Below are 25,066 nucleotides of genomic sequence, written 5' to 3'. Positions count from 1 at the left end.
ATGAAGCTTGACTGTCCTGATTCATCTGGGGTAGAAATATTCAGAATCAAAAACAAGAAACACACAAATAGTTTACATATAAAATCTTTAATAAAATCCCTGTTTCCCACAGTGTAAAACATGGCTTTTGTTTCAAAGCATTTACAGTAAACGCGGATAAGGCACACGTGTGTTAGACCTTTGGCATCAGGAGCCAAAGGGCGGTCAGTTTCATAAAGTGCATGAGACCTGAGGCTAACAGCTACAATCTTATCTCTATATATTTACATAGAATCCATTTCAAATCCACAGTTTTCTGTCCAAAGGGCTGCACCGAACAGATCATATCACAGAGACAACATAAGAATAATGTACAGTTTGATATATTCAGAAAAAAATACTTTTGTAAATCATTCTCTATGCAAAGGATTTCAGTCCGCACATCGTTATCTTAACAAATCTGTACAAATCTGTAACTATAAAAATCTCAAAAAAAAAAAAAAAAAAAAAAATTAAAGAACCCAGAGTTTAAAATTACCCTTATGTCACAGCCCTGAGGGGAGTCTGTTGAAGACAGTGCCCCCCCCCCATGAATTAAACCTGTAGCTAACACTAGCGAGAGCAACCTCATGAAAAGAAGGCACCTGATTGGTCTGTTATTAATGTTAATATCTTTAGGGACAACAGTGAAATAAAAACCCCAGGATCATGTTAAGCGGTTTAAAACCAGCCTTTAAGGTCAGAATTACGGGTCTGACAGCAGCAATTACAGAGAGAGGGACCATGTTTTTTCTACAGAAAAAGTAAATGAAAGCCAGAATGGTTACGTAAGCATGGGCGAGTCAAAGCTCACCCATGCTTACTTTCTGTTTGGAATTTGGTTGTGACTATTGGCAATATCCATTTATATATGCAGTCTGTGGGCCCTCCCTCTCTCTATCCCTTGCTCTCTCCCTCGCCTCCCTCTCCTTCCCCCTCCATCCCTTATCTCCTGTCCTTCTTGGCATGCATCTCATTTTGCATGAGATGCAGCAGTCATGCCTTATTTACATTATTCAAAGTAGTTTGGCCTCAGGTGTACTCCAGAGTTGACAAACTTCAGGAATGTTCCAGGGAGCATACACTCAATCTATATATATATATATATATATATATATATATATATATATATATATATATATATAGTCTGTAGAAGACTCTATACAGTCTGAGAGGAGATCTCAGGGGCCTGCTCCTCACCTGAGAAACATGGAATCTGTTATTATTCTGTTAATAAGCAACATTTAACCAAACAGCATTTCAATTTTATTACTCTATCAGTTACTAAAACACTGTAATACAATGTGATTAATTAACTTCTGCTTTGAATTGCAACTGCACTCACCCTGCCCTACATGAGTGACAAAAGTGTACATTAAAGGAACTGTCTATATCCTGCTCTCTTACTGTAAAATGTACTACAATCACAACTGAACATGTGTGCCCAGAGCCTTACCCTGCAGATAAGAGAAACATACACGTTTGTCTCTTTCTCAGTATATGGATAGGCCTGTGAAAGAACCTCCAGAATTCACTCACTGAGCTACAGAGGCTGCACTAGCACTGATTCATGATTGGTTGCAGGTGCTGGGGTTTAGGTAGTGACCATTCAGATCAGAGAGTCCTTTTAGGTTTAAACCAGCTGGATTTCTGCACTGGAACTGGCAACTAAAATGAGAGTCTCATTCTGCTTTCTGATTGGATAATTGTCTTGAACCAAAACACCAAATTATAACATTGGAATATAAATGCGACATTATGTCCAATGCTTTTTGCGATTAAGACTAAACCAGCATTAGAAGTTATATTTGTTTTATATCTATCTGAAGGGAGGGGCTAACTACACTGAAACTGTAAACAGCTATTGTCTCCAGTTTTATATATAGATATAAGGCAGTGTCCACCAGTAATCTGACCAGAACCGAAGAAGTGGCTTGGATAAGCAGCGAAATGTCTTCACTCCTACAACTATTTGTCCAGTTGACAGATTGAAGTTTGCTATGGATCAGACCTGGACGACTGAGGGATTATGCAGACTTGTTTTGAACAAGTTTATGGAATTTCAAATCTAAATCTTACGGTTCTTTTAAAATAATAATAATAATATACTTTTACAGGTTAAAGTTTGATGTACATAGATGCCCTCCCTGTGTCTCCATGGGGTGTAAAAGCTGATAACTCTGTAGTTTAGACCTCTAAAAATGTTCTGAAATGCGTGGGATTGTTGGATGAGTTTAAAGTTCAGATTCATCTTTTACCTCAGGCTAAGCTTCTCCATCCTGCATTTTCTTCTTGGACTTGAGTTCTTTGAGCCAAGCAGGAGACAAGCCACCACTGAAACAGAAACATCATCTGCAGATTCACTACAGACATTTGGCCTGCCCCCATCTCAGTCTAACGCTACAGGGATCTGACACACACGGATACAGGAGGATGGAAGGTCATTTGACACACAGGAATACTGGGGGAAGGGAGGGCATCTGACACATTTACAATGGAGTGGAGCCCTTACCCTGCTGAGTCCATAGGGGGTAGCACCATCATTGCACCTGCCATTTGGCGAGAGGGCCGGGGGGAGCGTGACAGGGGCACACCTGTCGCCTCCTCTGACTCTGCCCTCTCCTCACGTCCATTTTCAGTGCTCTCCTGTACCTCTGGGTGTCGCTCTGAGGTCCTCTTCTTTATCTGGGCCTGAGACAAAAAAACAAAAATAATAACAATAACAACCAACACACTCACACACCACATTAATACTAGGCAATGTAGGTGAAGTGTCTTGCCGAAGAACACGATGATAGTTTTTTCTTCTAGCACTCCACTGTGGCACCTGGTATTCCCAGCAGTCTCCCATCCAAGTACTATCCAGGCTCAGCCTTTCTTAGCAAAAGAGGGCTGACAAAAACAGGCTTTCACAAGCCAGTATGGCCACAGCCCAACATCAAACTTCAGCAGGTGTGAACAATCACGTATCCATAGTAAGCATCCCTTGTCCACGGTGACCGCCACATCTCCATGCAGATCCCACCTCTAACCCCATCACAATACTCCATGGACATAAGCAGGTAGAGAACCCCCCTCCCGAGAAACTTTTATACACTGCACTCTGCTGTACCATATATTTCATCTTCAGGACTTCACATTTGAAACAGGACTTTTAAATTATGTGAGTGTGGGACACATGGACTCTATAGTGTATACAGGTGTATTGTACATGTGGCAGGTGTATTGTACAGGTGAACAGGTGTGTTGTACAGATGTATTGTACAGGTGGGACAGGTGCACAGTGGACAGTGTATTGTTACATACGATGAGAGCCGCAGGACTAGTCCCAGGGAAAAGATTGACCCTCTGGTGGCGCTGTTTCAATGGAGGCTCCTCCACAGGTGAGTCTAACCTGACAAGGACCGGACTGTCTGAGGAGAGAGAGAGAGAGGGAGGAATGAGAGAGTACATGAGGGTAGAGGGTGAAAGGAGAGAGAGTGAAGGATGGGTCAGAGAGAGGGATGTGAGAAAGAAGTACATGAGAGAAATGAGAGAAGGATATAAGAGGTAGAGTGGGAGGGGTTAAAACAAGAGGGAGAGAAGGACATGAGTGAAGAAGAGGGAAGGGAGAGCCATGAAGCTGGAGAACAGATAGAGGTGTAGTATTATTATTATTAGAAGCAGCAGTAGTAGTAATAGTAATAGTACCTGTGGAATCACAGCTTCTCCAGTCCCGCGCCTCTTCTGCCGTAAGTCGAATCGAGCGAGGATTTCTGCTTCTGCTCCTCCTCCTCCCCAAATCCACCTTTGACTTCTGAATTTTGGAGTCCAGGAGAGGTGTCACCTGAGGAGAGGAGCAAAAGAGAGGAGAGAGGAGAAGGTCAAAGGAGCAGAAGAGAGGGTCAGAGGAGAGGAGCAGAAGAGAGGATGAGGAGGTGCAGAGGATGACTCACGTCGGGGAAGAGAGAAAGTTCTTCTGGTTCTTCAGTGTGTGACTCATTGGAGCCCTCCAGAGACTCAAACCTGAAAACACACAAAACAAAGGCTAAAGCAGAAAGGGGCCCCACAACTAAACACTGGACAACTGGATAATACATTCCCCCTCTGTACTGGAGTGAGATCGACTAGTAGCCATTCCAGGTATTGTAGCTCCCAGGAGCTGCGTCCCGCAAAGAATTCTCCCCAAGAGCACAATGCATGTGAATGCAAACAGCCTGTTTCTAACAGGGTGTCCACAGCTTTCACAATGGGCCGATTCTGTAGGATTGTTTTCTATTGTCATACCATGAACTTTTTAGAATGTTTAAATCCTCAAAGCACCTAAAAGTTAGCTTTGTATGCTTTATCCTTGCTCCACTATGAGACCGCTCTAACACTACGTTAGAAGTTATCACTCTGATTGGTCAGAAGTGATGACGTGGTCCATGTTTCTGTTGTCACACAGTGGGATGTGCTAGCTCACATTGAGAAAATAATGCAGAAGAAAAAATTATTTGGGGAAGATCTCGCTCCAGTGAGCACAGGCAACTGAAAACAATACGTTATGTTTGGTTCATCTTCAGATCTTATTAAGCTTCCAGGATTTCATCTAAAATAAGACATCAAAATCTTTATATACTCAGCAGTTTAAACCACGCTCTGACCTAATTGTGGTGTTGCTAAGTGGATAATATCATTAGCATTGAACGTCACGTCTACTAATATATGTCTATGTTCTAGACAGTTTAAAGAAGTTAGGTGATCTGTGTCAGTGCATCAGGTCTAAAAGCACTCACACAATCAAACACTACAAATCTGTACAGACTCAGGGAACTGTGGGAGGCTCTGTGTATGATGATACAGAAAAATGTGACCATTCACCTGTATGTGTGAGTGGATGGGTGTCTCTGCTTCTCTGACTCCTCCTCCTCGGGCTCTGGCTCCTCCTCCTCTGTCGCTGGCTTCTTCCCCTCGGTCGCTCTTGGGTCACTCGGGATTTGTGCCTTTGTAAAAATGTAGAAAAGACTTTAAACTAAACTTCAAAAATAATATTTTTAATTCCCTCATCACATGCAGCCCTTCTGAAGCAGCTGCAGGTACAGGGAGGTTGTGGGTTCTAATCTCAGGTAGGAGCGGTCACCTTCTGGTCATGTGGTGAAACCTGTTGCTCTGTGTCAGTTTATAATTATGTTTAAAATGTCCAGTGAAACACATTTAGTCAAACGAGTTTCAAATGATGACAAATACAATTGAATTTGCAATGTGCACGCCTTCACACACACACACGCACCCCCACCCACATGCACGCCCTCACACACTCACAGAGACAGAATGTACTCAGGTGAATGTGACTCATAAAATTGTAACAATAATGTAATTGTACCTGACAGAAAAGGCTGGGCCTGTCTAAACTCTGAGGAGGATAACAACATGCACAGACCAAACTGAGAGCGGTCAGGACCTATCAGGTGGTTCAAACGAATACTCCAGTCTGATTGGCTGAAGTGTCACAACAGCAGAACAGAAAAACATTTGTTTACGTTTTTTCTCCACAAAAGCAGAAATCTCTTCTTTCTGCACTCTGTGTTTCTGTGGATAATAATGAAAACATGTCCCTTCTGTGTCTCTGTCCCTCTGTGTCTGTGTCTCTATGACTGTGTCTTTGTGTATTTGCACCTCTGGGTCTGTCCGTTCTTCCCCTCTATGTCTCTGTCCCTCTGTGTCTGTGTGTCTCTGTCCCTCTGTCTCTGTGTCTGTCCCTCTGTGAGTGTCTGTTTCTATGCCTCAGTGTCCCTCTGTGCCTGTGTGCCTCCTTCCCTTTATGTCTGTGTGCTTCTGTCCCTTTATGTCGTGTGTCTCTCCCTCTGTCTCTGTCCCTCTTTTTCTGTGTGTCTCTGTCCCTCTGTTTCTCTGTGTCTCTGTCCTTCTGTTTCTCTGTGTCTGTGTGTCTCTGTGTCTCATTACCTCACTGCCCCACTCCTCCCAAACCCACCAAAAGCCCAATAACCCACTCTACAATCCCCTTGATAAATGTTTAAACCATAGACTTCATGAAGAAGTGGACTAAGTCACATCACCCATAGCGTTTGGCTCCGGCCAAATGAAGCTCATCCAGGCTAGTGGAATTCCAACTGCGAGTATCATAGCAACCAAAGAGCCAATCTGGAGAGAGGCTGTGGAACGTAAGGCCCCTTCCCGCCCACACCACTGGTTTAGCAGAGGACCAGCACTTAGCAACGTTGTCAATCAAACATAGGAGCAACTTTGGGGAAAGAAGGCAGCTGATTTGTCTGTTATTAATGTTCATATCTTGAATTATGGACACAGTAGTGAAATAAAAACACCAGGATCATGTAAAGCGGGTCAATACAAACATTTTAAGACCAAAATGACGAGGATGGCAGCAGCAGTTACAGAGAGAGGCCACAGTTTTCTAATGGTTGATGGAGCCGAAAGCACGCCCCTGATCACTTCCTATTGTGAACGAGGTGGCTAGTCTGTTAGCTATGTCCATTTTTATATATATATATATATATATATATATATATATATATATATACAGTCTATGGTTTAAACTAAACTTTGGTTGCTGCTGTTTCATATGTTCATTTTGTTGAAGTCACTCTCTGACTGACAGAGTGTGTGTTTGTGTGCGTCTGTGTGTGTGTCTGTATGTATGTTTGTGTCTGTGTCTGCATGTGTATCTGTCTGTGCGTTTGTGTGTGTATCTGTGTGTGTGTTTGTATGTGTGTATCTGTGTGTGTGTTTGTATGTGTGTGTCTGTGTGTCTGCATGCATCTGTGTGTATGTATTTGTGTGTGTGTGTGTGTGTGTAACTTTAGATTCCTTTGCCCTGGTTTCTCAGCAGACCTGTCTCACTTGGGCCTGGTTTGTTCCCGTTTGTCTCTGTTTGTCCCTGTATATCCCTGTCTGCCTGTGTTTGTCCCTGGCTGTCCCTGTTTGTCCCTGGTTGTCCCTGGTTGTCCCTGTTTGGCCCTCTTTAACAGTGTCTGCCCCTATCTGTCCCATTTTGGCCTTGTCTTTCCCTGTCTGTCCCTGTCCGTCCCTGTCCCTGTCTGTCCCTGTTTGGCCTTGTCTGTCCCTGTTTGTCCCTGTTTGTCCTTTAGACTTTACTGGAATCTGGATCAGGTCAGAACAGCTCAGACTCAGAGAAACCAGAGACAGGCCTAGACAAGAACAGACCTCAAACATCTGAGAGGCATCCCTCAAAGTAACCCTGTTCTAATGTGAAGAAATGTCCCGCAGTGGGGCTTTAACCCTGTGTGATGAAACGAGAGAGGGGAGGAGGAGGAGAGAGAAACAGAGAGAGGAGTTAAGGAGGAAAGGAGAGAGACGAGCCCCTCTCTTCTGCTTCTCTGCCCCTCTCCCCTGCCCCTCTGCTCCTCTGTCCCTGTCCTCTGCCCCTCTCCTCTGCTCCTCTGCCCCTCTCTTCTGCTCTTCTGCCCCTCTTCAGTAGAACATTTTGGTTTCTCACCTGCAGAGCGGTGTCTCTCTCTATCGTCTCTCGTGGGCCATCCGTCGGCCTGGTCTCCTCCTCTGCGCTCTCCTCCTCCTCCATCTCTCCATCCACAGACTGCTCCTCCTGCTGCGGTGTCATCATATTTATGGTATCCACTGGCTCCTCTCCTCGCTCCTCCTCTCGTTTCTCCTCCTCCCTCCATCTCTCTGCCTCCATCCCCCTCTCCACACTGAACTCCTCCATCCTCTCTCTCCATTTCAGTTCCTCCATGGCGGGTCTGCTCTCCTCTACCCCTCTGACCGCCTTCAGCTCCTGCCTGTGGGCCACCTGCACCTCCTCCCTTCTTGTCTCCTCTCTTTTCCTCTCATCCCTCCACCTCGCCTCCTCTCCTCTCTCTTCTCTCATTCCTTTGGTGTCCGCTCTGGAGCTCCGTCTTTTTGGTTTCACAGAAAAGTCGTCAAAGTCCACGCTGTCGATGAGAGACTTTTTCACTGAGAAATCTTCAAAATCTACATTGCCCTGGTCTCCTCCTGAGAGTCCAGAGGGGAGGAGGGGGTAGTGTGCCTCCTCTGTCCTCCTCGTCTGCTCCTCCTTTCTCCTCCTCTGCTCCCCCTCTATCCTTCTCTCCTCTTCCTCTCTCCTCCTCTGCTCCTCCTCTATCCTTCTCTGCTCCTTCTCTCTCCTCTCCTGCTCCTCCTCTCCCCTCCTCTGCTCCTCCTCTCTCCTCCTCTGCTCCTCCTCTATCCTTCTCTGCTCCTTCTCTCTCCTCTCCTGCTCCTCCTCTCTCCTCCTCTGCTCCTCCTCTCTCCTCTGCCTCTTCCTCTCCTCTTGTTGTTTTTGTCTCTCCATCTCTTCCACCATCTTTTGTCGCTCAACTTCTCTCAGTCTCTCCTCCTCCTCCTCTCTTCTCTTTCTGTCCTCCTCCTCTCCTTTCCTTCCCTCCTCCTCTGTGTCTCCCTCCCCCTCATCTCTGCCCTCCACTCTCTCCTCCCTCTTTCGTCTCAGTTCAAACTCCTCATGCAGCCTCTTCTCCTCCTCCTCCCTCTCTCTCCTCCTTCTCTCATTCTTGTCCTCCTCCTCTTCATCGCTGCTTGGGTCAGGTCCCAGGATAATGGGAGGCGTTCCGTCATCGGTCTCTACAACGCCAAACCTCACAGATCGCCTCTTCTTCTCGCTCCTACGGTTAAACACTCCCTCCTCTCTCTTCTCCTCTCTCTCCTCCTCCTTCGCTCCTCTCGTCTGCTCCAAACCGTCTGAGATGATCCGTGTTCGGTCTGGGTCAAACCTGAAAGATAAACAACAAGTTTTCAGTCTGTGCTAGTTCACCAAGTAAATCACTACTAAACTAAAAAAGGACTAAATCAGGACTAAACCAGGACTAAACAAGGACTAAACCAGGGCTAAACCAGGACTAAACCAGGACTAAACAAGGACTAAACCAGGGCTAAACCAGGACTAAACCAGAACTAAACCAGGACTAAACCAGAATTATAACCAGGACTAAACCAGAACTAAAGCAGGACTAAATCAGGACTAAATCAGGACTAAATCAGGACTAAACCAGGACTAAACCAGGACTAAAGCAGAACTAAAGCAGGACTAAAGCAGGACTAAACAAGGACTAAACAAGGACTAAACCAGGACTAAACCAGAACTAAACCAGAACTAAACCAGGACTAAACCAGAACTAAACCAGGACTAAATCAGGACTAAACAAGGACTAAACCAGGACTAAACCAGGACTAAACCAGGACTAAACCAGAACTAAACCAGAACTAAACCAGGACCAAACCAGAAGTAAAGCAGGACTAAACCAGGACTAAACCAGAACTAAACCAGGACTAAATCAGGACTAAAGCAGGACTAAACCAGGACTAAAGCAGGACTAAACCAGTACTAAAGCAGGACTAAACCAGGACTAAAGCAGGACTAAACCAGAACTAAACCAGGACTAAACCAGGATCAAGACAAATCCAGGGCTAAACCAGTATAATGTTGATACTTTGCAGCTGAGGTCATCAGCATTTCCTTTGGGTGCAGTGCTAACCATAGGCACTGCTCTGTCTGAGGCTTTGTTAGATTTTAATCTGAGCTTTATTTTAACACAATCTGACCATAAAGAACTGACTTATCTGAACTACAACATGTGATCAAGTTTCTCTCAAATAACATTACAGTCATAAGCTAGCTCGCATTAGCCAACTGTAACTTACTGTCACTTTTTTGTTGAAAATCAAACTCCTAAACAGGACCATGAATGCTTGCACGTTCTTGAATTTCAGTGTTTGCTAATGTGTGCATTGTGTCACCATGGTAACTGCTGAACATTCCATCATAGAGATACATGCACAACCCCCCCACCCCACCCCGCCATGATGTCACCACAAAGTATCAATACAAAGGCTAAAAAAAAGAGATAGACACAGTAAAAACAGCAGTAGTATTCTTCTCATCACTGGTAGTAGTAGTAGTAGTAGTAGCAGTAGCAATAGCAGTAGCAGTAGCAGTAGCAGTAGCAGTAGCCTAGTAGTAGTAGTAGTAGTAGTAGTGTTCATAGCATTAGTAGTAGTAATAGCAGTAGTAGTAGTAGTAGTAGTAGAAGTAGCAGTTTAAATACCTCTCTTGTCTGGACGTGAATCTGAGTGTTGGAAAATATTTATCCAAATATCTGAACAGTTCTGGACTTGCAGCTCGAAGAGGACACTGTCTCTACTACTGCTCCAAATACTGCTAGTATTGATACTACTACTACTACTACTACTACTACTACTACTACTACTACTACTACTACTACTACTACTACTACTACTACTACTACTACTATGGTGCTACTGCTACTACTGCTGCTGCTTCAAACACTGCTGCTACTCCAGCCACTACTACTACAGCTACAAGTCAAAGTGAGACTGTATTTAACTATTGTTTATAACCTCATTTACACCCCTATGCACCAGCAGAGGGCGCAGTGCTCACCTTCTGGACTGCAGCTCCTCCTTCCTCCTCTCCTCCTCTCGTCTCCTGTCTTCCTCCATCCTTCTCTGCTCCATCTTCCTCTCTTCCTCTTTCCTCTCTTGTTCTTTCCTCTCCTCCTCTCGTCTCCTCTCCTCCATTCTCCTCTCTTCCTCTCTCCTTTGTTGTTCTTTCCTCTCCTCCTCTCGTCTCCTCTCTTCCTCCATCCTTCTCTGCTCCATCCTCCACTCTTCCTCTCTCTGTTGTTCTTTCCTCTCCTCCTCTCGCCTCCTCTCTTCCTCCATCCTTCTCTTCTCCATCCTCCTCTCTTCTTCTCTCTGTTTTTCTTTCCTCTCCTCCTCTCGTCTCCTCTCTTCCTCTATCCTTCTCTGCTCCATCCTCCACTCTTCCTCTCTCTGTTGTTCTTTACTCTCCTCCTCTCGTCTCCTCTCTTCCTCCATCCTTCTTTTCTCCATCCTCCTCTCTTCCTCTCTCTGTTGTTCTTTCCTCTCCTCCTCTAGTCTCCTCTCTTCCTCCATCCTTCTCTTCTCCATCCTCCACTCTTCCTCTCTCTGTTGTTCTTTCCTCTCTTCCTCTAGTCTCCTCTCTTCCTCCATCTTTCTCTTCTCCATCCTCCACTCTTCCTCTCTTTGTTGTTCTTTCCTCTCCTCCTCTCGTCTCCTCTCTTCCTCCTTCCTTCTCTGCTCCATTCTCCTCGCTTCCTCTCTCTGTTGTTCTTTCCTCTCCTCCTCTCGTCTCCTCTCCTCCTCCATCGTTCGCTCCTCAGTCTTTCTCTCCTCCATCCTCCTCTCATCCTCTCTCCTTTGTTGTTCTTTCCTCTCCTCCTCTATCCTTCTCTCCTCCATCCTCCTTTCTTCCTCCCTCCTTTGTTGTTCTTTGATGGCCTCTTGTCTCCTTGCCTCCTCTCTCCTCTCCTGCTCCCTCCTCTCCTCCATCCTTTTCTGCTCCTCCCTTCTTTCCATCTCTCTCTTCATCTCCTCCCTCTTTCTCTCCTCTTCCCTCTCCTGCTCCCTTCTCTCCTCCTCTCTCTTTTCATCCTCCCTCCTCTCCTCCTCTCTCATCTCTTCTTCTCTCCTTCTCTCCTCCTCTCTCGTTGAGTCAAACAGCTGACTGATTCTTTGTTTGATGCTCCCTCCACTCTCCACTATCACGTTCCTCTCGTTCTCCGTGTTCTCTGTGTTCTTCTCACCCTCTGCGTTCTTTTCATTCTTTTCATTCTTTTCGTTCTTCTCGTTCTTCTCGTCTGTTTTGGGCATTGCTGTAGTGACCGGATGCACATTCAGACCTCCATTTTCAAACTTGGACACGAGGTCAGAGGAGAGACGCTTTCTGCTCCCTATCCATGGAGATAGAGAGTGTCTGAGCACCACCTCATCGTTCCTCTGCTCCTCCCTCCTCCACTCCTCCTCCATCCTCCTCTCCTCCTCTCTTCTGTCCTTTGTTTCCACATTGGTTATCTTTTCCTTAGGTTCTGAGATGGGCACTTCTCCTGGTTTGGTCCCTTTAGAATCAGTGACATCTGCGTTCTCCGGCACGTTCTGAACAGACGTTTGGGGAGGTGTCCTGCTGGATTTGGTCTCGGTTGAATTTGTGGTTAGATTCCCTGGTTTAGATGTAGTTCTGGTGGACCCGGTCTCTAAACTTCCTGGTTTGGCTGGTGTGGTGTTTGGTTTGGGTGTTGTGGTGGATTCTGCCTGTAGACTCCCTGATTTAGGAGACGTGGGGAGCTTGGGTGCGCTGAAGGACTTGAGCTTGGTGGGATTCTGCAGAGAGAAGGGTTTTGGGGTCAGACGGGGTTTAGGAGCCAGCGCCGGTTTGGAGGTGGAGGAAGCCTCCACAGAACTCTCCATCTTCTGAAGATCTGTGGAGACAAATGGGAGAACACATGAGGCAAACACCTGCTCCTCTGATTCGCCAGTCTCTGTGTGAATGACAGGAGGGTTTCACCAATCACAGTGAAGATTAAGTCTGCAGCTGACTAAACACGTGCTTCTGATCGATTGGTCCCCTAACTGCGCTCACGACATTTAATTAGCTTTCTCATTGTTTCACATTGTTTACCCCAGATGCCCTACAGTAATACACATGAAGTACACACGAGTAAATGTCAAAGTATGCAGCTCCACAGAACATGTGTCATTCCAGAGGAGCAGGTCCGACCTGAAGGCGGAGTCAAACCCTCACTCCTCTGCGCACTCCTCTGCACACTCCTCTCCACACTCCTCTGCGCACTCCTCTGCACACTCCTCTGCACACTCCTCTCCACACTCCTCTGCACACTCCTCTGCACACTCCTCTGCACACTCCTCTGCACACTCCTCTCCACACTCTTCTCACGTCCTCTCCTCCTCTCATCTCCCCTTCTTGTCCTCTCTCCTCCTCTTCAGTCCTTCTCCTGTCTCCTCTCTCCTTTTCTACTCTCTCATCTGCACTCTCCTCTCCTCCCTTCTTCCTCTCCTCAATCCTCCTCATCCTTTCTTCCTCCTTCTTTCTCTCCTCTCCTTTCTCCTTCTCGTCCTCTTGCTGCCTCCTCTTGCCGCCTCCTACTTGTCTTCTCCCTTTCCTCCTCTTCCCCTACTCTCTCTCTCCTCCTTTTTTCTCTGCTACTCTCCTCACCCCTACCTCTCCTTCTCTCCTCTCCTTCTTTCTCTCCCTCTCTCTGCTTCCTCTTTCCCCTCTCTTCTCCTCTCCTACTCACTCTCCCTCATCTTTCCTGAGTGTAAATTCCAGAGGAGCAGTTCTAGTTGGACCAGTAGGAGGAGTCAGACCTGTCTCTCCAGTGTCACATTTGTAAATCTCTTTCTATTTATTTCAAATTGAAGTGTAATTTTTTTCTCTCCTCCTCATAATCCATGTGTGAGCCATACACGTGTTGTACATTTATCATACGTGTAGGTTGGGACCGGACAGAAAGAAGAAAGTTCTAAAACATATTGATGATCGCACTGGGATATTAATCTCTGTGTATATTAGAGGAGTTTTGGCCCAGTGTAAACATAGTTACTAGCTAAGTGTTATGAAATTCCCTTGCATGATGTCATGATTTGAAGTAAAATTTGAAACCTAAAAAAATGACTAAACTGGGGGAAAAAAATTGTATATTTTTCAGGAGGAGTGAAAATAGATACAGGAGGAGCAGTTTGGTTTAGAACAAGATGACTTCACTTTTACTTCATTTACTTCAGTTACTTCATTTGTGCGGAAAGAAAAAACAGGAGAGAGTAAGATGGAGGGAAAGAGAGAAGGAGGGAGGGGAGTGAAGAAGAGAATGGGAATGAGGGAAGAGGGAGGAGAGGCGAAAGAAGCCGAGGGAGGAAGAGTGGAAACAGGGCGATGAAGAGAGGAGAGAGAGAGAAGAGAAAGAGTGATTTGCATGTGTTTTTCACAGGAAACAGGGCGTGCTGCTGTTTGTGAAATGATTCTCAAACTGAGGTCTGAGATATATCACTGATCACGTATGACACTGAACACAAATGACACTGAACACATATGTCACTGATCACGTATGACACTGAACACAAATGACACTGAACACAAATGACACTGAACACATATGACACTGAACACATATGACACTGAACACATGACACTGAACACAAATGACACTGAACACAAATGACACTGAACACATATGACACTGAGCACGTGACACTGAACACAAATGACACTGAACACATATGACACTGAACACAAATGACACTGAACACAAATGACACTGAACACATATGACACTGAACATAAATGACACTGAACACATATGACACTGAACACAAATGACACTGAACACATATGACACTGAACATAAATGACACTGAACACATATGACACTGAACATATGACACTGAGCACAAATGACACTGAACACATATGACACTGAACACAAATGACACAACACATATGACACTGAACACAAATGACACTGAACACATATGACACAGAACACAAATGACACTGAACACATATGGCACTGAACACAAATGACACTGAACACATATGACACTGAACACAAATGACACTGAACACATATGACACTGAACACAAATGACACTGAATACATATGACACTGAACACAAATGACACTGAACACGTATGACACTGAACACAAATGACACTGAGCGCGTGACACTGAACACAAATGACACTGAGCGTGTGACACTGAACACAAATGACACTGAACACGTGACATTGAACATGTATGACACTGAACACATATAACATTGAACACATGGCACTGAACATGTATGACGCTGAACTCATAGTATGACACTGAACATGCATGGCACTGAACAAGCATGACGCTGAACTCATAGTATAACACTGAACATGCATGGCACTGAACACGTAAGACACTGAACATGTATGATTCTGTACACATATGACACTGAACATGTATGCCACTGAACACGTTGACACTGAACTCATAGTATGACACTGAACATGCATGGCTCTGAACACATATGACACTGACTGTACATGGATGATGCTGAACACATATGACACTGAACACTATGACAATGAACATGTATGACACCACGTATGCCACTGAAGATGTATACCCCTGAACATGTATGACATTGAACATGTGTGATGTTGAACTTGTATTACACTGAACACTATGACAATGAATACGTATGACATTGAACAAGTATGCTAGTGAACATGTATGACACTGATCATGTATGACAGTGTACACGTCGATTTAGGATAGCAGTTATAGCAGCTCATCTGGAGCCCTTCCACGTTAGAATGCGGCAGCTACCAGGTTAGCTATATCCATTTATATGTACTCTCTATAGTGGAAACACATTAATTTTACATGTATGATACTGATCACATGTGATATGGCTGGTTGGTCACAGGCTGCAGCTCTTTGGGCAAAGTGATGTGACGTAGTTCCTGTGTTTACACACATTTAAAAAATGCAATTTAAATTGGACTAGGCTGGTGACCTGGCTTTCCCAACGTTATCCGGTTTTCCTAGTGTTATCTGGTTTTCCTAAGGTTATCCGGTTCTTGTGGCATTATCTGGTTTTCCTGACGTTATCTAGTTTTCCTCACATTATCTGTTTTTTCTGGAATTATCTGGTTTTCATGGCATTGTTTGGTTTTCATGGTGTTGTCTGGTTTTCATGGCGTTGTCTGGTTTTCATGGCGTTGTCTGGTTTTCATGGCATTATCTGGTTTTCCTGGTGTGTGGAAACGTAGTGACAGAGGGCATTATCACCTCAACATCTGCAGTACCTTTATAATTACCAAGACGATTGCTGTCTCTGTTTGACAGGTTACTGACACGTTAGTATCATATACAGTCTATGGTTTGTACCCTGAGTGTCAGTGTCCTCTGTGTGCATATGTGTGAGTGTGTGTGCATGTGTACATGCACATCTATGTGTGTGTGCATGTGTGTGTTTGTGCGTGTGCATGCGAGTGTGTGAACATGGATGTGTGTTTGCACGTGCATGTGTGTTTGTGTCACAGGAAAAGCTAAACTTTCACCTGCACAAACACATGAGAAAAGACAATTTTACTGCACTGAACCTGGAGTACTACAATAGTAGTAGTATCAATAGTAGAAGATGTAGTAGTAGTATTGAGAACTGTAGTAAAAGTAGGGTGTGGTAAAAGTACTGACTGTGCTGACAGTGTAACATGTGATTTATGATGAGAGTTTCTGTATCTCAGATATACAAATGTTTAAATCTAATACTGAACATGTAGCTTTTGTCACTCACAGGAGTTGTTGTAGTTACTGCAGTAGTAAAGTACTCTTACTGGAAAATCACACCACTAATGTGCAAGGTAAGACTCTGGATTTGAACAAACATTTTTCTGAGTTGTCAATTTGAGTTTAGTTTAGTTCAGCTGGTCCACCTCAGGCTGCTCAGGTTCAGCTCAAGGTGAGTGAAACGCATACACAAATGTTTTATGGAGTTCTGCCTAGTCCTGCATGTTTTAGTCCTGGTTAAGTCCCTGGTTTAGTCCTTCATGTTTTAGTCCCTGCTTTAGTCCTGTTTTAGTCCTGCTTTAGTCCTGCATGTCTTAGTCCTGCTTTAGTCCTGGTTTAGTCCTGATTTAGTCGTGTACGTTTTGGTTCTCCTTTAGTCTTGGTTTAGTCTCGTATATTTTAGTCCTGGTTTTATTCCTGGTTTCCTGGTTTAAAGCCAGTTGAGTTTAGTCATTCTCTTGGTGTGGTGTGTTGAGAGTGAACGCCCCTAAGTGTTCTTGTTTTCTGTGATTGACTCAGTAAGAGTCTCAGAGCAGAAGATCTCATCAGAGCAGAGAAACAAACTGTGAGAGATTCAGTTTTTCTCGTGTTTCAGTCGTGTGTTTTCTGTGTCTTTATCGCTTCTGTCTCTGTCCTCTGCGCTCCAAGGCCGCAGCGCTGCGCTTTATCTCGCCTGTGCAAACACGACTAACCCGGACCCCACCAGCACCGCGGGAAGGACGCGGGCGCTCCGGACCCTAAAATGTCCTCAGCCCACATTCTCACCCCAGAAACTCAACCTTGGCACCCCGGTACAGCCACGACATCACCATGTTACGCGCGTAACCCGTAAAACAAAAAAGTAAAAAGTGTTTTAATAAGTCACTGATGAAAACCTCCAAATGAACGCGCAGTCGTTGAACCAGTGCCTAAACCAAACACGCGCTCACAGCGGAGCCACGCACGCGCTCCCGTTCAAAACGACGTGCGTGTGGCCTACGTAATCCGTCAAATTTTTAGATAAAGTTTGGATAATGTTAAACGCTGCACCTGTTGCCTCTCCGTAACTTTCCCATAAGAATCAGTTACCTCCTTTACGCAGACATCCAGGAACACGGCGGAAGCACAGGTCCGGGGTAGGTTCTGGTTTAGATCCTGGTTTAGACCGGGTTTAGTCCCGGTTAACTCCCGGTTTAGTCCTGGTTTAGATCCGGTTTAGTCCCGATTTATACCCGGTTTAGTCCTCGCTGTGGGACTCTGGCTGCTCGCCCACTCTGTTATTCCCACACTTCCCCGGGAGTATTCACTGCTCTCAGCGGACGTCAGAGACTCTCCACCCGGACACTCCCTCCGCCTCCTCCGCCCTCCTCCGAAAGCCTCCAGGAGGAGAGAGAGAGAGAGAGAGAGAGAGAGAGAGAGAGAGAGAGAGAGAGAGAGAGAGAGCGGGACAGAAAGAAAGAGAGGGACAAACGGGGACAGGAGGGAGACAGAGAGAGAGAGTGACTCCCTCCTGTGACGAGAGAGAGAGGGAGAAAGAGAGACACTCCCTCCAGTCACACGGAAGAGGGACAGAAAGAGGGGGGAAAAATAGGAAAAACATTAACAGTGAATTTTAGAATCAGTAGAACATTTAGCCTTCATTTTAATAGTAAAGATCCTATATTACACAAAACTGACTCTTGTGAGCTTTAAGCCATGTTATAATGTTGTTACCTCATCAAAAACAGACCTGTAGTTGTGTTTTGTTTCATTCACACACGTTTCAGTAACCCTTTGTTATTAGTCTGTCTACATCTGCAGACCTCAAAATGCTCTCTTCCACCTTGTGATGTCATGAAGCTGTAGTTTTCAAGTTAACAGCTCCTTTTACCTTTAGTTCAGGTGAGACTGGAAATTCCAGGCCGGAGTTATCCAAATGATTCTAGTGAAGGAGATTAAAAACACAGTGGAGCACTTCCTGTATTACCTCATGACATCACAAAGTGGAATAGTATGTTCCATACAGTGTTTTCTTTTTGAGAGAAGAACTCAGCCTAACTATGCAGGATTTGTGTGTTAAACATGTGTGAATGAAACAAAACACAACTCCAGGTCTGTTTGTGATGAAAAAACAACATTAGAATATAGAGCTGAAAATAGCCTAATATGGGCCCTTTAAAAATATGTTTTTTTGTTCTTTAATCTTAATTTTAGTACCCCACATTTTTTTTCCAAATGTAAACAAGTCTATACTTGATTTAATGTTTACATTTCAAAACAAATGTTACTCCCTGTGAGTCAGATTCCCTATCTGTGTATCAGATGCCCTCCCTGTGTGTTAGATGCCCTCCCCGTGTGCCAGATGCCCTCCCTGTGTGTTAGATGCCCTCCCCGTGTGTCAGATGCCCTCCCCGTGTGTCAAATGCCCTCACTGTGTGTCAGATTTTCTGTTGCTCATTTATCTCTTTTTCTCTTTAAACAGGATGAACAGGTTTGAACAAAGAAAGAAATCGAATCCTCCTCTCAAACAGCGACACCTGGCTCAGTCCTGTTTCAGTTCTTGTTTAGTCCCTGATATAGTCCTGGTTTAGTTCTGTTTTTATCCATGGTTTACTCCTGTTTTAGGTCTGGTTTAGTCCTGGAATAGTCCTGTTATAGATTTTAAACCTGGTTTAGCCCTAGATTTGACCTGGAATAGTCCCTGATTTAGTCCTAGTTTAATTCTGGTTTAGCCCCTGGTTTGGTCCTGATTTAGTTTTGGAATAGTCCTGTTGTAGGCCTGGTTTAGACCTGGTTTAGTCCTAGATTAGACTAGGAATAGTCCTGGTATAGACCTGGTTTAGAAATGGTTTAGACGTGGTTTAGACCTGATGGTACTTGGAGTGAAAAGCCCTGGTCTAAACACAGGCTTGCATCAGGTGGTGTCTCCACAGAGTTACAGATCTGCGCCAATCGTGGAAATGTCTCTATTATATCTATGTACATATTTGTCCCTGTCCACCTCTGCACCTGCCACTCTGCACCTGCCTCTCCGCACCTGCCCCTCCGCACCTATACCTCTGTCCCTCTGTCCCTGTCCACCTCGCCCCCTTGTCCTCCTATTGGTCAGCCTGAGTATGCGTGACAGGTGTATTATTCAATCACAATGAAGTCCTGTCTTCAGTTCTGTTTCTGATCCCAATTTCACGTGAGTCATTTAAAGGGACTAAAATCAAAGCCACTCACACACATTTAGTGAAACAGGAGGCACATCTGTGTATTATGAATCTGAACTTAAACCAGAAGTGAACTCAAATGTTCGGTGATTTTACAGAATGAGATACACTGTTTGTGCCACCAGAGGGAGCTGTTGTACAGAGCTACAGTTTCTGAGGACCCAGACTCACGTGGACTTTTATTCCAAGTGTTTTTATTTGATTGTGTTGTTTTATTTGAACTGACATTCAGGGCTCATTCATGTGGGCATTTAATGTATTTGTAATTGTTTGAAACCAGCCCCTCAGAAAACACTGTTTACATTCATGTTTGTGGCACATGCCATTCACATGCCCTGTCACAAACATACATACATACATACATACATACATACATACATACATACATACATACATACATACATACATACATACATACATACATACATACATACATACATACATACATACATACATACATACATACATACATACATACATACATACAAACAAACAAACAAACAAACAAACACAAATAAACAAACAAACAAACAAAAAGCCATTTAAACTTTTCCAGATCTGAAGAAGTGAAGACATGTACAAAATCTGAGAGAGAAGACCTGACCATCCCTCTCTCCCCATCTCCTCTCTCTACTCACACCTGAGCATCCTTCTCTTTTCTCTCCTCTTACTAGTCACACTCTCTCCCTCTCACCTATGCCTCTCACAATCTGTCCTGTGTCTCTCCCGCTCTCTTGTTTCTCTCTCCCTCTCCTATGTCTCTCCCTCCCTCCTGTGTCTCGTCCTCATCTCCTCTCTCTCTCTCCTGTGTCTCTCCCTCTCCTGCGTCTCATCCTCTCCCTCTCTCCTGTGTCTCTCCCTCTCTCCTGCGTCTCTACCTCTCCAGTGTCTCGTCCTCCTCTACTCTCCCTCTTTCCTGTGTCTCTCCCTCTTTCCTGTGTCTCTCCCTCTCTCCTGCGTCTCATCCTCTCTCCTGTGTCTCATCCTCCTCTCCTCTCCCTCTCTCCTGTGTCCCTCCCTCTCTCCTGCATCTCGTCCTCTCCCTCTCTCCCGTGTCTCTCCCTCTCTCCTGTGTCTCTCCCTCTCCTGCGTCTCATCCTCTCCCTCTCTCCCGTGTCTCTCCCTCTCTCCTGCGTCTCTACCTCTCCAGTGTCTCGTCCTCCTCTACTCTTCCTCTTTCCTATGTCTCTCCCTCTCTCCTGCATCTCGTCCTCTCTCCTGTGTTTCATCCTCCTCTCCCTCTCTCCTGTGTCTCTCCCTCACTCCTGCGTCTCGTCCTCTACCTCTCTCTTGTGTCTCTTCCTTTCTCCTGTGTCTCGTCCTCCTCTCCTCTCTCCCTCTTTCCTGTGTCTCTCCCTCTCTCCTGCATCTCGTCCTCTCTCCCGTGTCTCATCCTCCTCTCCTCTCCCTCTCTCCTATGTCTCTCCCTCTCTCCTGCATCTCGTCCTCTCCCTCTCTCCTGTGTCTCATCCTCTCCCTCTGTCTCTCCCTCTCTCCTGTGTCTCATCCTCTCCCTCTCTCCTGTGTCTCTCCCTCTCTCCTGTGTCTCATCCTCTCCCTCTGTCTCTCCCTCTCTCCTGCCTCTTGTCCTCTCCCTCTCTCCTGTGTCTCTCCCTCTCTCCTGTGTCTCATCCTCTCCCTCTCTCCTGTGTCTCTCCCTCTCTCCTGCATCTCGTTCTCTCCCTCTCTCCTGTGTCTCACCCTCTCCCTCTCTCCTGTGTCTCTCCCTCTCTCCTGCATCTCGTCCTCTCCCTCTCTCCTGTGTCTCTCCCTCTCTCCTGTGTCTCATCCTCTCCCTCTCTCCTGTCTCTCCCTCTCTCCTGTGTCTCATCCTCTCTCTCTCTCCTGTGTCTCTCCCTCTCTCCTGCATCTCGTCCTCTCCCTCTCTCCTGTGTCTCTCCCTCTCTCCTGTGTCTCATCCTCTCCCTCTCTCCTGTGTCTCTCCCTCTCTCCTGCATCTCGTTCTCTCCCTCTCTCCTGTGTCTCTCCCTCTCTCCTGTGTCTCTCCCTCTCTCCTGTGTCTCTCCCTCTCTCCTGTGTCTCATCCTCTCCCTCTCTCCTGTGTCTCTCCCTCTCTCCTGCGTCTCTTCCTCTCCTCTTCCTCTCTCCCTCTCCTTTCCCGTTCTAAAGACTCTTTTACATTTGACAGTACTGTAGAAGAGGACCTGTGGCACATTCAACACTTTTTGTTGCTCTGTAGAACAAATAAATCTCAACTAAATAGTGAGACGCTCAAATAACCCAAAAACCACCAACCCCCACCCAACCCACCTGCCCTTCACTCTCTCCCCTTTCTCAGACCAGCAGCCCTTCCTTTCCGTCCTTCCTCTGTCACCCCCTGCCTCACCTGCCTCCTGTCTTGACTAAACTACAGTTATGATGTAAATGTAAAATAAAGCGTGAGCCTGTTTCACAAAGATTATAAAGACTATAGTTCTACACTTTTGCAACAGAACTCACAAAATAACTATACCACATAGAACTTAATGACGCTGCCTAATCCCAAATATCACCATAAGATTCTGTATTCAGCCCTCAGGAAATACACAAACAGTACTGTTTTACAGTACAAGTACAAGACATGGTTGGGGAGTGGGGGTGGGGTGGGGTGGGGGGGTCAGGTGAGAGCGAAGAGTGTGTGGGGGAGGGGGAGGGGTCTAAAAATATCCACTGGAATGAACAGCTCCTGTGGAAGAGATGGAAAAAGGATTAAAGAGAAATGGACCGGGATACTTTTACTGACAGGAGCGGACATTAGCAGAGCCAGAGGAGCAGAGCCAGAGGAGCAGAAGGAACAGAGCCAGAGGAGCAGGCAGGAGCAGAGCCAGAGGAGCAGGCAGGAGCAGAGCCAGAGGAGCAGAAGGAACAGAGCCAGAGGAGCAGAGCCAGAGGAGCAGAGCCAGAGGAGCAGAGCCAGAGAAGCAGAGCCAGAGGAGCAGAGCCAGAGGAGCAGACAGGAGCAGAGCCAGAGGAGCAGGCACGAGCAGAGCCAGAGGAGCAGAGCCAGAGGAGCAGAGCCAGAGGAGCAGAGCCAGAGGAGCAGAAGGAGCAATCAGAAGCAGAGATGACTCAGATGCTCTTTGAAATCATGAGTTCATTTACAGAAACTGTGACATCATCATGACAAAATACAGTGGTCACTTTATTAAGTTTATTAAGACACTAGTGAGAAAAAAAATGTAATAATCGATACTAAAACTAGCACCGAAACTAGAGCCTCATTATTCACAGAAATCGATACTAAAAACGCCCCACTGACAGGACAAACATGAACTTTTCTTGAATATCTTTAGAATGATCTTGAGCTGCATCAGAACAAGTATAAGACCTACCTGCTAGGTAGGATATGGAACCTACCTGGACCACTGAGGATTACACAGATATAAGACCACATGGGAATATAAAAGAAAGTACTAGCATTTAATATGGAAAATCACATTCTATTGTCTAAAGAAAGAGTGCTTTTATTATCATCGTGGTATCGGGATCAGTATCAAGCATCGAGTCTATTCCTTAGTATCGAAATCCAGTTTGAAATTTGAGTATTGTAATATTATCAATAGTAGTAGTAGTAGTAGTAATAATAGTAGAAGTAGTAGTAGCAATAGCAGTATTAGTAAGTAGTAGTTATAGTAGCAGTAGTGGTAGTACTAGTAGCAGTAGTAGTAGAAGCAGTAGCAGTAGTAGCAGTAGTAGCAGCAGTAGCAGTAGTAGTAGTAGTACTTGTTTCTGTATCTGGTGTAAACAGAACTTGAGTCTGTTATTAATAAAATCTGGGGCTGCATCCTAATCCCTTCCTTCCTTTCCTTTGTGTCCTGTCCTTTTGTTCCTCTCCTCTCTCCTTCTCTCCTCTCTTTTTTTCTGTCTCTCCCTCTCTCCCCCCTCCTCTCCTCTGTCCTTCTCTCCTTTCTCCTCCTCCTTTTCCCTCTGCTTCTTCACTCCTCTCTCCTTGTCTATCCTCCTGATCTCTCCCCTCCTTCTCCTCTCCTTTCCCCCTCTCTCCTCTATCCTCCTCTCCTTCACTCTTCTCCTTTCCCCTCTCTGACTTTTTGTCTCTCCTCCCCTTCGCTCCTCTCTCCTCCTCCCACCTCTCCTCTCCTTCACTCCTCCTCTCTCCTCTTGCCTCCTCTCCCTGCTCTCCCTTCACCTTCACTGATCTCCCTTCCTCCTTGCTCCGCTCCCCTCCTCTTCTCTCGCCCCCTCTCCTCTCCCTTTTCCTTCACTCCTCTCCTCTCTCCTCTCCTTCATTCCTCCTCTCTCATGAGAGGAAGTGGCCCCTCTTCTTCTTCCCCCCTGAGGACAGAGGAAGCCGCAGAGGGGTGTGGCCTGAGCACAGCTGTGTCTCAGGTAAATCGGAGCCCTGCACCTGTCGCCTGGAAACCAAACACATAGAGAGGGGGAGGAGAAAGGGAGGCAGGAAGAGGGAGAGAAGGAGACAGAAGGTGCAACCCCACACAGGAGAGAGAAGAAAGGAGTAACGCCAGGAGAGAGGGAAGAAGAAAGAGGGAGGGAGGATAGAAGGAGGAAAGAGGGAGGAGAGAAGCCCCACAGAGAGAGAGAGAGAGAGAGAGAGAGAGAGAGAGAGAGAGGAGGAAAGAGGTGGAGGAGAGAAACCCTACACAGAGGAGGGGGAGAGTGAAAAGGGAGAAGCCACATTTTGACTCAGATTAAATAATAATCAAAGATTATCTTGGTTTAGTCCTCGTTTGGTCCTGGTTCAATCCTGATTTAGTCTTGGTCTAGTCCTGGTTCAGTCCTGGCTTGGTCCTGGTTTGGTTCTGGGTGGGTCCTGGTTCAGTCCTTTTTTCCTGGTGTTGTTCTGGTCTAATCCTGGTTCAGTCCTGGTTTAGTTCAGTCCTGGTTTGTTCTGGTTCAGTCCTGGTTTGGGGCATTGCAGGACCAGGACTAAACTAGGTCTTAACCAGGATTAAAAAGGACTAAACCAGACCTACACAGGACTAAACCAGGACTAAACTGGGACTAAACCAGGACTACCCCCTCCTTCTCTGTGTTCATTGATCCTGCTGAAAACAGGCCTGTCCTACATACAGCACTATGCACATAACAGCACGTGTAGTACAGATGTATCAGATGCCCTCCCCATAAGTCAAATACCCTCCCATCCAAGTGTATCCCTGTGGCAGATGCCCTCCCAGTTACTCTGTAGTGACGTCATGATAAACACATGTAAATGACGGCATATGTGATCATGCTGGGATTATAATTATTATAATCCACATTTTGTCCATCAGGATTTGAACGAATCAACTGTGTTTGTCGGTTTTAAATATAATACTAGTTGACATTTTAAATGGTCATCATGATTCAGACCTGGAGTCATTAGAGGAGTTTGTATCAATAGATTTTTGCTCGTCTCACAAAATAAAGTCATTGTCTCAGAATGAAACTCCAAACGCTACTGTGTTTTATGACCTTCTGACTGCGTGAGGACAGATCATATATTTCCACAGGAGACACTCTCCGCTCCGGGGCCGCGCTCTGCCTCCGGCCCATAGTCTTGTGCGACACGCGCGCGCGCTCCTGAGTGTCGGTGTGACCGCGCGGTAGACCAGTGCGTCCTATCTCAGCTCAGAGGCGCAGACGCGGCGAGAAACCGCGTGTTTTCGCGCTCATTCCGCTTTGTAGAGCACGCGGCACAGATCAGCAGTGCGCGAGCACGTGAGGGGGGCGGGGTCTGTCTGTGCGTGCGCGTGTCCCCTCCCCCAGCCTCCTCGCGCT

The 25,066-nt window shown here is 45.8% G+C and overlaps 1 protein-coding gene across 2 annotated transcripts; it reads right to left on the bottom strand.

Moving 5' to 3' along the window:
- Window positions 1-1,151: 1,151 nt before the first annotated feature.
- Window positions 1,152-17,463, bottom strand: tnks1bp1 (tankyrase 1 binding protein 1). 2 transcript variants are annotated; one of them, XM_055221706.1, is made up of 11 exons: window positions 17,223-17,463; window positions 10,433-12,290; window positions 8,103-8,744; window positions 7,475-8,039; window positions 4,861-4,982; window positions 3,954-4,023; window positions 3,709-3,844; window positions 3,325-3,431; window positions 2,531-2,709; window positions 2,277-2,352; window positions 1,164-1,234 (listed from the first exon to the last, which is right to left on the bottom strand). In XM_055221706.1, exons 2-10 carry the CDS (start codon window positions 12,277-12,279, stop codon window positions 2,283-2,285), a joined length of 3,738 nt encoding a protein of 1,245 aa, XP_055077681.1. In that variant the 5' UTR covers window positions 12,280-12,290; window positions 17,223-17,463; the 3' UTR covers window positions 1,164-1,234; window positions 2,277-2,282. The 2 variants fall into 2 exon arrangements, with proteins under 2 accessions (XP_055077680.1, XP_055077681.1); XM_055221705.1 differs by having other exon boundaries at window positions 1,152-1,218; window positions 7,475-8,744.
- Between the last annotated feature and the right edge of the window lie 7,603 nt (window positions 17,464-25,066).

Source organism: Periophthalmus magnuspinnatus, chromosome 5 (genome assembly GCF_009829125.3).
Source record: "Periophthalmus magnuspinnatus isolate fPerMag1 chromosome 5, fPerMag1.2.pri, whole genome shotgun sequence".
Taxonomy (NCBI): domain Eukaryota; kingdom Metazoa; phylum Chordata; class Actinopteri; order Gobiiformes; family Gobiidae; genus Periophthalmus; species Periophthalmus magnuspinnatus.
Note: the sequence above shows the minus strand (reverse complement) of the source record. Positions and strands in the feature narration are given on the sequence as shown.